Source organism: Carica papaya, chromosome 7 (genome assembly GCF_054855325.1).
Source record: "Carica papaya isolate Zhongbai chromosome 7, ASM5485532v1, whole genome shotgun sequence".
In the NCBI taxonomy this organism is placed as follows: Eukaryota; Viridiplantae; Streptophyta; class Magnoliopsida; order Brassicales; family Caricaceae; genus Carica; species Carica papaya.
In genome coordinates, this window is record NC_142315.1 from 23655074 (window position 1) to 23668862 (window position 13789).

At 32.4% G+C, this 13789-nt stretch overlaps 1 protein-coding gene across 1 annotated transcript; it reads right to left on the minus strand.

Annotated features, from left to right (window-relative positions):
• Window positions 1-12121: 12121 nt before the first annotated feature.
• Window positions 12122-13165, minus strand: LOC110809224 (ethylene-responsive transcription factor ERF003-like). Its single transcript, XM_022034979.2, has 2 exons — window positions 12986-13165; window positions 12122-12880 (listed from the first exon to the last, which is right to left on the minus strand). Exons 1-2 carry the CDS (start codon window positions 13066-13068, stop codon window positions 12370-12372), a joined length of 594 nt encoding a protein of 197 aa, XP_021890671.1. The 5' UTR covers window positions 13069-13165; the 3' UTR covers window positions 12122-12369.
• Window positions 13166-13789: the final 624 nt, after the last annotated feature.

A 13789-nucleotide genomic window follows, 5' to 3' on the forward strand; every position in this document is an offset into this window, starting at 1 on the left:
TATTTATATGAATTTTTAGGATGAATTTTGATTATTTTGCTCTTGTTTTTTACTTTAATTTATACTAGGTAATTTGAACAAGTAAAATTTTTGTATATTTATATAATTTAAATAATTCTATTATGTAATTTATAATTATATCAACAATTTTTTTCTGAACTATAAATCCTATATTAAAAGAAAATGTGATTATCGAGAGAATTTTGACTTTAGCTTCTAATTTATCTAAATAACTAGTTACTACTAAGAGAGAAAATCAAATAGTAGAAGAAAATAAATTTTCATTCTTCTCAAAATATAACAAAACACAATGAATATCTATATAGATACAATAAGAAAGTGAAAGTTAATTACAAAATGATAACAAAAATAACACTATATTTCAATACTGTCCCACAAGATAGAGAGCTTATATTGAGAACTCTCATCTCACTTAAAAAGGTTAGAATTAAATGTGATGAAGAGTTTTGGTCATCAAACTTGCAAGTTGGTTATGAGATGAAACACGCATAGTCTTCATGATTCCATCTTGAATCTTTTCCTTCACAAAATAACAATTAAGTTCAATATGTTTTATTCGCTCATGATAAACTAAATTTTCATTTGTTCATGATAAACTAAATTTGCTGTAATGTGAACTGTAGTATGATTATCATTGTAAAGAAGTGCAAGCTTTTAATGTTCAATTTTTAAATCTTTAAGCGAGTTCATTAACTAGACTATCTCATAAGTTATATTAGTCATTAACCTATATTTAGTTTTTATAGAAGAACGAAGATTATTTATTGCTTTTTGAACTTTCAAGATATGAGAGAAGAACAAAACAAAATGCAAAAACCTATGAGAAAACGACAAGCATCTGGACAAATGCCCTAATTCATATATGAAAGTACTTTTATATAAACAGTCGAGGATGAAGAAGAAAAAGAGACCTTGATCAAGAGTTCTTTTTATGTACTACAAAATGCGCATTACAGCTTGAAGATGTTTAGTTCCTGGGACTGCTAAGAATAGATTTTAATCAATTAACTAAGTAACAAAGATAGGTCTTGTAATGCTCAAGTACAACAACTTTTCAATTAGTATTTCATGGGACCTAGGTTCTTTTAAGTAAGTCTCCATCAGTTTATGAAATTTTCAAAATTTTCTCTATATTAATGAAAGAAAGCTTGCAACTAATAAGTATAAAGGTATATATGCATTATATTTAGTGGTTAACTGAGGAGAAGGAGAAGAACAAAACAAAGGAATAAGTGGTAGCATAAAGGTATCCCTTTGATACCATATTTAAGAGAGAAAATCAAATAGTAGAAGAAAATAATATTTCATTCTTCTCAACCTATGACCGAATACAACGAATGCCTTCAACACTCGGGCTAAAAATTTGATCCGGGATAATTTTTTTATTTATAAATATAAATATATATAAATAATTAAAATTTATTTTAATTTAGTTTTATTAAATATTTTAGAAAAAAAATGAATTAGGGACAAAATTGAAGACAATTTTAGGAAAAAGAGGTGAAAGTGTAAATACGGAGTGTTTTCAAAAAAAATTTAAAACTGGGGTTGCAAAAAAAAGTTTGGCCACGTGGGATGGCCCGGTCAGCAGCCACGAGAAACTAGGACATACTGCATGGTTGGCACATTGACATCAGCTCCACACGAGATGCCACGTGGGCAATCCACGTGCCTGGGCAATCTGATGGCCCACATCGCATCCCGCACGCACGAATGACTCAGATGCATTCTCCATTTAGATGCGATCGGATAGACGAGATTGATCATGATGAATGGTCTGGATTCGTCCATGCCATTGGCCTAAACAAGAAATTATCGAACAGTCCTCCTTGCTTCACATCGACTCGAACGAGCGACTTGGATCGGATGAAGAAGAGTATTTAAACTTCTTTTCACAGGGAACCAAAACCCTGGCCGACACCCAGCCAGAGAAGAAGAAGAAAAAGGCAGCTGGAGGGAAGACCAGCTAGCAGAGGGACACTGCCGTCGCCACCCTCGACAGACAAAAAAGGTAAAATTTTTTTCTTCTCGCTCAGAATTCAATCCTGAGTCTCTTTATGGTCATATCAAAGCAAAAGGGTCAACAGGTGAGCCAGGAACTGCGGAAAAAGCTCGACCGAGCTGCTGCAGCCAAAACCCAAAACCCTCTCTGATGAACTCCTTCTTGTTTCCTGTTTTACGTAATTTTTTGACCACCGTGTTCACTGTCATTTAATGATGCAGGTTAGTCAAAGAAGAACTTCAACTGCGAAGGACGACCGGCGTAGCCGCCGCACCCAAAGACCTTCTGCTAGTAGAGTTTTGATTTTGTGCCTTTTTCAGCCAATTGAGGCATCCTAACTTGTTTTTTTGCTGGTTTACATGTAAAATCGGCCAAAACTGGCCAGACTGAGACGAACGGCGGTAGAGCCAGCACCGAAGCACGGCAATGACGCCATACTAAAACCTTAAAATTGTCGAAAAGGTTTTTCAATGCCTATTTTAGCTTTTTGGGGTATTTTTGGGATATGTGACGAGTGTTTTAACTCCACATGAAAATTTAAGAAATTTGGGGGGGCTGCCATGAGACGTAGTAGAAAGTACGGTATTTAGGACACTAATCCGAGATAAGAATCTCTCATCCTTTTTTCTGTTATGATAAATTAAAGGTTAATAATCAATAATACTGTGTTTTGTAAAAATTAGAAATTTTAAAAATTAATTATAGGTCACTAGTGGAGCCAGAACCAATCAGTGTATATTCATCCTAGTTTACTGTTTATTTTCTCTTATACTACCTAAAATACTTACTATTATGTTGTGTGCGTTAAATTGCTAGTTTTCATTACTTTCTCGGTTATTTAGGTTATCTAACTGCATGACCCCAATTATTGATTTGTTTACAATAAGTGTCTTAATTATGTTGTCTTGATTTACGTACCGACTCTTTGCATAAGTTATTGTTGATTTATAAATATAGGATGTTGATATGTAATTAGAAATTTGTTGATAATGTGAATCTGTGTATGAAAGCTTACTGGTATCCTGAGAAAAAGTAGACATACCTGGTATATAGAAAAACTCCTACCATAAATGTTACCTCAGTCGGACGGGATTGGAAAGTCCCATACCGGAAAGGTTTGGGAGATATGGTTACCCTCATACTGGACGGGGTATCGAGACAATGGTATGTTTGATACCTATTACCGGATGGAGTATGAGGATGACCGGTTGATTAACGAATTTGGATATTGAGTTCACGCATAGGAGAGACATCCCTATGGACTTTCAGATGTTCCAGTGAGCAGATAAAAAGGAATGTTGTTGTTTTTACTCACTTGTACATGAAATCATAATATTATTTGAGTTATTATCCTTATAGGTCGATTTTGAAAATTCATAACGGTAGATATGGAATAAATGATTTTATGTTAAATGAATTTATTTAAGAAAGCAAATGGCTCCATTAATTATTTTATAATTGTAACGCCCGGAAAATTTGTATTTTATTATTAAGTATTTTTATTAAGTAAAAAAAAAAAAGAGTGCCACGTCAGCAGACCCAATCAGCAGTCCTGGCCAACAAGGACCTGCCACGTGGCAAGACCATGTCGACCGGGGACGGGTCACGTTGGCGATCCGCGTACGCGCGATCGGACGACCCAGATCAAGCGTGCGCACGGACGGCCCAGATTAAATCAAAATGGACGGATGAGATCAAAAGGCAAAAGGGTATAAATAGAACCCCCACACCTGACCACAAAAATCCTAGCCACCTGCCCTCGCCGGAGAAGACGAACCAGACGCCGGAGAAGCCGGCCGCCGCCACCTGCCGCCGCACCGGGGAGATTTTCGACCGCCGATCGAGATAAATTTCATACCCCCAACTCGTTTTTCCACGCTGATTTCCCCTATGGCCAAATCGGAGCCAAAATCCCGGTAAAACGGTCGGAAAACACGGCCGAAACCCAGCGGCGCCGCCGCGCCCCTCGGTTTTTGCCTCCGATGAGGCCCTTCCCGGCCTCCGTTTGATGCAATTTTTATATCACCGTGATCACCATTCTTTTCTCTACAGGTTGATCGGAGCCGAATTACCAAAACACGAACCTCACCGGAGAGCCGCCGCACCCGAGGGCACCGCCGCCGGTAAGCTTCGGTTTTCCGTAATTTTTTTGCCCCCCTAGGGTTGTTTTATCGCAGGGACCGATGCAAGTGTGGCCGAATTCGGTCAGAAATGGCCGAAAACGGCCAAATCGAGGCGAATTGCCGCCGCTTGCGGCGGCGCCGTCGCCGGAGCACGGCGGAGCCGCCGTGCCGAAATTGCGATATTGGCCAAAAAGGGGCCTTGGGCCTAATTTGGAATTTTTTGGAACACGTGCAGGTACCAGTAGTGCGTTTCAGTTCCCCAGGAAAAAATTCAGGGAAAATTTGGGACAGCTTGTAGGCGCACTGTGAAGCCGTGTTCGGACCCCGAAACGAGTAAGGACCCCTCACCCTATTTCCTATCACAGTATTAAAGTTCAATAATGATAAAACGGTATTTCTTGAATCAACGAATGTGTGAAATTGCTTAAGGTCGCTAATGGAGCCCGAGTCTAGTGTGTTTGTCGGTTAACTGTTATTTGGCATATTTTACAGTTTTAAATGCAGTATGAGGTCTGATGTTTTCATTTCATTGTTTCACGTGCATATTTTACTGTTTTATTGATTATAGGTTGAATGACTGAGAAACCGATGCTGTATGTTGTCTTGTTTGGCATAAATTACTGTTTGATTGTTTGTATGTAAATTGATGATGCTGACTGAGGAAAAGGAGAATGAAAGATTATGTAAATTGATAATTGTATAATGTGGTCAGCCTGACTAGATATCCTGGGAGATGGTGGACGGACCGGGTCCGTAGGGAACCCTACCGGGATGGTGGTCTCTCATACCGGACGGGGTATGGAGACCTTATGTGTTTTGGCGCCCATACCGGACGGGGTATGGGGACGGCCCGTTTCACCCTCATACCGGACGGGGTAATGAGGTTTATAGTTTTGGCGCCCATACCGGACGGGGTATGGGGACGGCCCTGGAATCTGGTTTCAAGTGTTAAGGGTTAACGGGTAGCGGGACCCCTATGGATCCCCATGGATACTAGTAGGCTGGTAAATGAGGAAAATATGTTGTGTAATGATTGAATTACAAAAGGCGTGATAAGTATTATGTTATACAGTTTATATGATTTCATGATGATGATAATGTTATTGCTTTCGTATATTGTTTTATGAATTTCACCGAGGTGAGTGGATGGTAAAGGATTTATTATTGGCAAAAGGATTTGTTGTAAATTATGCTCCATTGGTCTTTTTGTGTTTTCTACCCACCTTTACCTCCGTGACGGTGAGATATCGTGATGTCTTTACTGGGCTAGTGTAGCTCATTCCTTATTTAATCATTTCAGATCAGGAAGACATTGTTCCCGAGCCCGTTCCGCAGGAGGACGACGAAGGGGACGCCTAAAGACTCCATAGTCATATTCATAGCTTTTACTTTCGAGTTCTCCTTTATTTAGTTTGATCTTTTATATTTTGTGAGCACGTTTTTGGTTTTAGTGTAAGGGATGTTAATCGAAAATTTGACTTCGCTTCCGCATTTGATATTTTTAATACACATTTCATTTTAAATTTCCGGAGCCGTTACAATAATTTTTACCTACCTTCGATTTTTCGTGTCAGTAATTAGTGTAATATTCTTGATGGGTTAGTATAGGTCATCTTTCTATCTAACTATTTCAGATCAAGAAAATTAAGATCCAGATCCTCAACAGCAAGAGGGTTACGAGTAAAGGTTACCTCTCGGACCTTATCAAAGTTACCAGTGGAGGTTAACCCCATAGGATTTTAGCTTTATTTCTGTTTATGTTACTTCAACTCTTTTTAGGGATATTTTCATAACCCTATTGGTATTTCAAATTAATGTGTAAGGAATATAAACTCTGATTATTATTTGCTTCCACTATTTTTATATATATTTCTTTCATTGAGTTTTCATATCTTTACAATGCCTATATAGATAAAGTAAAGAGGTTAAACTTAATTACAAAGCGAACTTCTTTCAAGAAAAAAAATAATAAAAATAAAAGTAATCATTAACAAAAATAACACCATATTTTAATAGTTATATATTATTTTATTATTTTTTAATAAATATATTAATCATCATAAAAAATAATTTGTTCAAAATTATCATATTTATTTTAATATCATAAGCTTCTTATTACGTATCATATAACAAGGTTGCCATTTTATTGTGTAAGATTTTAAATCAAGTGCTCAAAATATTTCATTTTGCTAGTGAATACTTAAAATGTATCCATGACAGTTTTTAGACTATAATCCATTTTAATTTCGATTTTTTTTTTTCTTCTCAAAGATTTGCCATTTATATATTCTTTACTTTATTTTTTATGGTTCATAAAAATGAACTTTTAAAAGAGAAAGTAAAAATATTGTTAATATTCTAAACTCAAATTTTTAGTAATAAATTATGTTATTATAAAAAATTCAATCAGTACATGTATTTCTAATATGATTTTAGTAGAATGCATCTCAATAAAAATACATTGCATAGTTGGTAAGAATGTTATATTATGCCTGCACCAAATGGATATATCTACATATATGGCACCAAATAAGAGGTTGGTGATTTCCTAATTTTGTTTTCAAGTTAAGAATGGAATAATTATGTAAAAACTTATTAGTAATTAAAGAATGAAAGATATATATACATATATAAATGTGCAGATGTTGTCTAAATTAAGTATAAACATATAAAATAAAGCTTGAAGCAAAATTTACCACCTAACTAATGTCGTTGTTCTCTTCTTCTGAGCCACACCACCTAAACAGAATCCAATTTAGAAAATTATAAGCCCAACTATAACTACTTCTTCATGGTCTTACCCAATCTTACAAATTAATTACCCATCTAATCTCAATCCAATTTAATTGTATAATATATAGTTTTTAACTTTGTTTTAAAATATTATATATCATTATTTGATTTGATATCTTTCCCTTACCTTGCTTTCACCAAGCTGTGAAAAGTTTCAATAGCAAATTAAAGATATAATTTTCAATTTGCAGTACCTATACCCATAAACCAGACACTTAAATTTGTTTTACTTATTAGATATATCAAATTGGTAAGTATAAAAATCAGCCAGAACAGTCAAAGTTAGGTTGCATGTTGACCTTAATTGGATTGAATAAAACCAGTAATTTCAACAGAAAACGACCATAATATCCATGTCCCAATGAAGAGTTATATATATACATATATATATATATATAGAGGCAGAAATTGGCTGTATAGATATTTATCTGTCTAGACTTTCTAGATATACTTGTGAATTAAATTAGAGCGTGCAAACGAGCCCAAATTTTCATTTATTAGAATTAGTCAATACGGCCCAAATGAGTCCAACCCCTTAGGAATGGACTTGAGCAACATAACCCCCCCTCTTACATAATTTCATGTGCACACATATTATATACATATATATATATATATGCACATATTACATGTAACTCTTTTTATAAGAATCCTATATACAGTACATAAGTGCATTCTTAAGATGAAATTAATATATGTTTATATAATAAACATTACAATATTTATGGATGAATATAAAAAGAAAATAATATAAATAATTGTAAAGTTGTTGATGACATGCTTATTTACCTTATTTGGAATAAACATAAAAAGTTTATGATTTTTTTATATAAATTTACAGTTAGTTAATTAGAAAATTAGATAAATTCTATTAAAAACAATAAAAATTGATTTCATATAACATTTTTTTGTACAGAATTAGACAATTCATTTTAAATTCTATTGAGTTTTATAAAATATTTTTACCATTTTTAGCCAAATTAAGTGAGATTTTTCAAATAAATTCTATATAAGAAAAAGTTAACTATTCCCCCCAAACGCAGCCTTAAAAAGTAGACAAACATCTTTAAGTCATGTATGTATGCTCAAACATCTTTAATTCATGATGGTTTCTTGCACGGAGAAACAATGACATGTCCTCTATATATACATGTGTGTGTGTGTGTGTGTGTGTGTCCCTTTGAGAATTTGTCTGGTTCAAAACCGATAAGGAGGAGTGGCTAGGGAGCATGTGGATTTACGTGAAGAAGCACATGCTTCTAACTCTTGTGAAGTAAGAATGAAAGGAACCCAATGGGAGACATGTCATGCATACATGTACTCGACCTAAGTTGATCAATCACACAAGAAGTTAAAAGTTTCCTTCACCAAATTTTTTGAATATATACATATAGTGTTCATATACATAGTACCCTACAATAAATATCACTTACAAAGATTATGACAAGTTACTTTCGAGTGATCGAAAATAATTTTTGCTAAACAATATTTTATGTGAAAAACTATTTTATAATATCATTCCCTACAAAATTAAATAAATTTGAATAAAATAAATTAAAATTATGTTTGATCGAGTCCTTAGCCCCTATAGATGAATAGTCAATTTTTTATTCACATTTAATTTAATCTTTGCTTTATATCAAAATTTTAAAATATATATATTAAAAATCTTCTATTTTTTTATAATTTTTATTTTTCCATTTATTGCAAACAATGATGTAAGATGATTTTCTATTCCCTCACCTTTATCTCTCACCATCTATCTCCATCCAAACATTCCTTTAAAATATTTTGGGGATATTAAACAAAAGCTTTTGGCATGAGTCACAAATATATTTTTAAAATAATAAATAATAAAAATAAAAATAAAAATCCCAATCATAAATTGGAAACAAGACTATGTGTAATTTAGGGAGATTTATCATAAAAAATCTTCTCCCAACATTCCCACATGAGCTTATCTCTATACACCATGATTGGATTTGACCACCTTTTTGTGCTTGAGGCTTTGACTCTTTTTTATTTTTTTTTTCAATCTTCTTTTTTTCAAAAAAAAAAAAAGTTCCAATTGACAGTATTACATACCCTCTTGCTATGAAGTGATTTTGATTATAGATTTTTACGTGAACTTAATCAATTAAACTGATTGATATCTTTAAATTAAGTAGTCCCAAATCATTCTTTCATAAGAATACGTATTTTTAAAAGATCTTTTATATGATGTATGATTCTATAATAAGTTCTATAGGCATGACCCATAATAAAAAAATTAAATATATTAATTCAATGATAATGAGCAATATCGATCAACCATAAATTTTGTGTCTATAGATAAAATTCTTTAAAAATGATCAAAATGTCAGTTCTTGATTTTTGGAAGATACTGAATAAATGACTATTTGAACAAGGATTGAAAGTATAAAAATTTTACTGACAAATAAAAAGCAAGTCTAATTTTTAAGGATGTCGTAGTATATTTAAATCTAAATTTTAAATACTTCAATCTATAATTAACGATATTAACATTATCAATAAACTTAACTTAAACAATTCAAAATTACGTAATTTGATATATATATATATATTTATTTATTTTTATATTAAAAATCTTTTATGAAGAATATAAATATTATTATTATATTAATTCTTAGTAAGCATGCAGCACTCTTTAATCTTATAAAGTTATGATTGGGCTGTCGATTCACTAGGTAGTAGGTCAAATAAACTTTCATGTAACTTTCTTTTCTAGCAAACAAGAATATGCTTCAATGCATGCATATATATATATATATATATGTACACACATATGTATATATAAAGTGAAATCAAACCCTATTTAGCTTTCTCTTCTACCAAAATATTTTACCCTAAAGGTCTCTAATATTTATACCCAGTACTTAAGCTTTAATTGATAGTTGATGAACATGCATGCCTTACTGGTAATATTTTATGCTATACATGTGTTTGTTTCTCGAGAAAAGGAGAATATTGGTTGGTAAGGTGAAATATCAGGTTCCCTAAAAGATGAGAAGATTAGAAAGTTCAAACCATTAATGATGCAAAACTCACTCACATGGCCATGATTTTTAATTATTAATATCTTTGCTGATTCAAAAGTAAAAACAAAATAATTATGAGACATATAAATTTTAAAAAAAAATAAAATTAGCTTTTATTTTATTTTATTTTTTTCTGCTTAATTTGTGGGAAACAAAATCAATTTCCAAACAGGTGAAAACAATCATGGAGTTTCGTTGACACCAAAACATACATACATATATACATGTAAAGCAAATATATACCTAAGAAATATTCAATAATTTATATTACTAATTATATGTTGTTAAATTTTACGAAAATATTAAAACATTTTCTTCCATGGGACTTAAACAGTCTATTAATTTACAAAGAAGCAATTATATATGTTATATACGTGTATGTAATGACTGCTCCATGATTGTATGTACCACAGTTGATTGATTAAGATCTTAAGGTAAGAAAATCAAAATGAGATGAAAAATATTCCACCAACCCACCAGAGGAAGTGCGATGTTCAACCCAATTAGTGAAAAGTGAAATATATAATAATTACTTACATGTGTATATATATATACAATGATAGTTCATCAGGCTCTAATTGTGGCATAATCACCATATCATTTGGGCCGCCAACAAACTGAATACATCCCACGTTTGCATTTCTGACAAATCAGTTTCCTAAACTCATCGAAATCATAGTGAATATAATTATCAACTTCTAACTATATAAATATATGTATCTATATATATATGAGTTTTGTAGTATTAGTGGGGGTATAATATATAATAAAATATGAAAAAGGGGGCAGAATTAGAAATAAGGGAAAGATCGAGGGGTGTTGTTGAAAATAGAAAAAGAGAAGAGGCAATTAGAATAATAATTAAGAGGGGCAGCACTCATTGGTATTCAGTGTCCCTTTTCAGTTTTTATCTTTAAACGCAGCAATCCCGAACCAAAAAAAAAAAAAAAAAGAAAACGAAAAAAGCCTGAAACTTAAAATGAAGCTTTCTGAAAAAGAAAATGAAAACTTTCAATCCCAGCATTTCTTTATTTTTCACAGCGGCCCCACTTTCTTCGCACGTGATTAAATTTTTTAAGACCGTTAGATTTTTTATTTTTATTTTTATAATTAATATAAAAAACTATAGGTCAAATCACATTCTATAAATGTACCATAAATTAATTTACAATATATAATTTAATAAGAAGTAAAATTTAATTTATTATTGAACTAGTGAAGTTGTAATGATTAAATTAAGTATTATTTTTAATAAATTATGATGTATTTGGACAAAATCGAAACTTTATTAGTTGTATTAACTTTGTGTTTAAATAAATTATTACGTGAAAAATGAAATTTGTTTTAAAAAAATAAAAAAAAAAAAAAAAAAAAGGAGAAGGAAGAGGAATTAAAATTGGAATTGAAATATGAAATAAAAATAATAATAATTTATTTTGCTTTATCCGTTGCCTCGACTTTAACATGATACCATGATGAAGGCTCTTTCCTTTTTGTTTTCATTACTTATCTTTTTCATACAAGTTCCTCATTCGCCTCTATACACTTGTATTATATATACATATATAAAATATTTATACCCAAAAGTAACCGTTAAAATTAAAAATAAATTAATTAGTGATTAAGTATCCTTGGATACAGATTATCACTCACTTTTAAGATTCATTTTTTTATTTACTACCTCAATTTAATTATAATAAGTTTTTATTTTGTTATAGTTATTTCAGTTAAATAAAATATATTTTTTTATTAGAATATGTCATGGTTAATTAAGATTAAATTTAATTTAATTATTTAAATTATTAATTTTATTAAGTATATAGTAATAAATTTTATATTTTTAATGAATAATAGTTTTTTTTTTTTTTTAAAAAAAAAAACTCAAAACACTAAATTATGGTGGGGCCGTTGTGATAATTAATGTGTTTGAAGATTGATGGGTTTAATCTGGTTGTAAATAGAAAAAGGACAAAAATTGGTGACTACCAAATCCCGCAGCCCATTTTCAAATTTCAGAAAATTAAACTGAACCAGAATTGCTCCTTTGATCATTCGCACCACAATTACTCCTCCATTTTTAACCAACCTCTCAATTTATTAGAAAGAAAATTAACCTCAATGCATAATAAAGTACTGTACATTAATTATGGATCATCACTGGGAATTTTTCTTCTTTTCTTTTTTTTTTTTTTTTAAAAAAAAACAACTTAGAACTAGCTAGAAATTGGCTCTAAAGGTCAAACAATTGAAAAAAGATGTCAAGTAAAATGGGGGTTAAAATTAGCAAAAAAGTAATATAATAATAATATTTATAATTCTAAATGACTTGGACTTGGGATGGATTCTAATTTTAAATCAGTAACTGCACAAATCACGTTGCCTGAGCCTGAGTTGGTAAAACAGAGCAGAGCTCGATGGATCCATAATCCAGCAGTTCTTCAATCATTTGCTCGATGTGATCTTCTTCCAGCCGCTTGAATTGCAGCTGGGAACTCTGATCATGAACTTCACGATGGTGGTGATGATGATGATGATGATGATGAACTTGCACTTTCTCCACCGCGTCGACATTGTTGGCCGCTACCGGTTTCTGCTTCTCCACCAAATGGGTAACCGTGAGGCCGCCATTGTTACTGGAAAGTGAAGCTTCCGGCGGCGCCTTCTGTGACTGCTTCGTCATTTGCAGAGAAGCCATGTAACAGCGGTGAAGTTTCGCCGTCAAAGTCGCCGAGAGAAGTTTTGACGACGATGACTGCGGTGCGTTTGGGTTGTAGGGGAAGTTAGTTCGTGCTCTCGGTCCACACATGAGTCTAGCGGCTTCGTCGTACGCCCGCGCCGCGTCTTCCGCCGTTTCGAACGTGCCGAGCCAGATTCTGGTTTTCCTGCAAGAGACACGAAACGAAACGTTTCGGGTAAGCAAAGTGAGGAAGTAGACGGAAAGAGTGAATGAAAGCGAGGGAGAGAAGTTGGAAATTCGGGGAGCTTACAATAAAGGGTGACGAATTTCGGAGACCCAAGAACCCCAATGCCTTTGTCTCACGCCTCGGTATCGCTGTTGTGGTCTGGCCATGGCTGAAAAGATAAGAAACGTTTCGGGTGAAAAGTGTTTGCGAAAATGCCTGAGAGAAAAGTTGCTAGTGAAGGGAGGGGGATAGTGGGGTTTATGTAGTTGGTTTTGTAGGCAGACACAATGGACAACCGTGAAACTCTAAAGAGTTTTTTTTTTTAAGATTTAATTTAATTAAAATTTTTTTCCTTTGCAAATCTCTGGCAACCAATTTGGGCAAATGGGTCCCATGAAATGACAAATTGTTTTTGGGTCTGGATTTATTTAAATATATATATATATATACACACACTAAATCTATCAGTTAAATTACCAGTTGGCTTTATTGCAAGCTAGTGATGATTTGTTGAATAAATATTTGGCAACTGATTTTCAAAACTGCTGACCAAATTCAGTTCACATGGTCCTTAAATTTTTGTTAAAAAAAAAAAAAATTAGAAAAACAAAATATTTCTTTCTTCAAGAAGATCTAAAAGTCATCGTCCGTTGGATTCTTCATGTGAGTTTGGATACTGGGCTCAATCAACATTAATTCATCCTTGTTCAATATAACAATTAATCCACATATTAAAAAAATAATAATACTTTTTTTAAAATTTAATATACAAAAATATATCATATTCGCATTAAAATTAGAAAATTTCTACAGAATCAAAGTCTAAACTTAGACTTGAATTAGTGTATATTTAGTTACTAGTGATTGGGATTAAAACAGTAAAAAGAT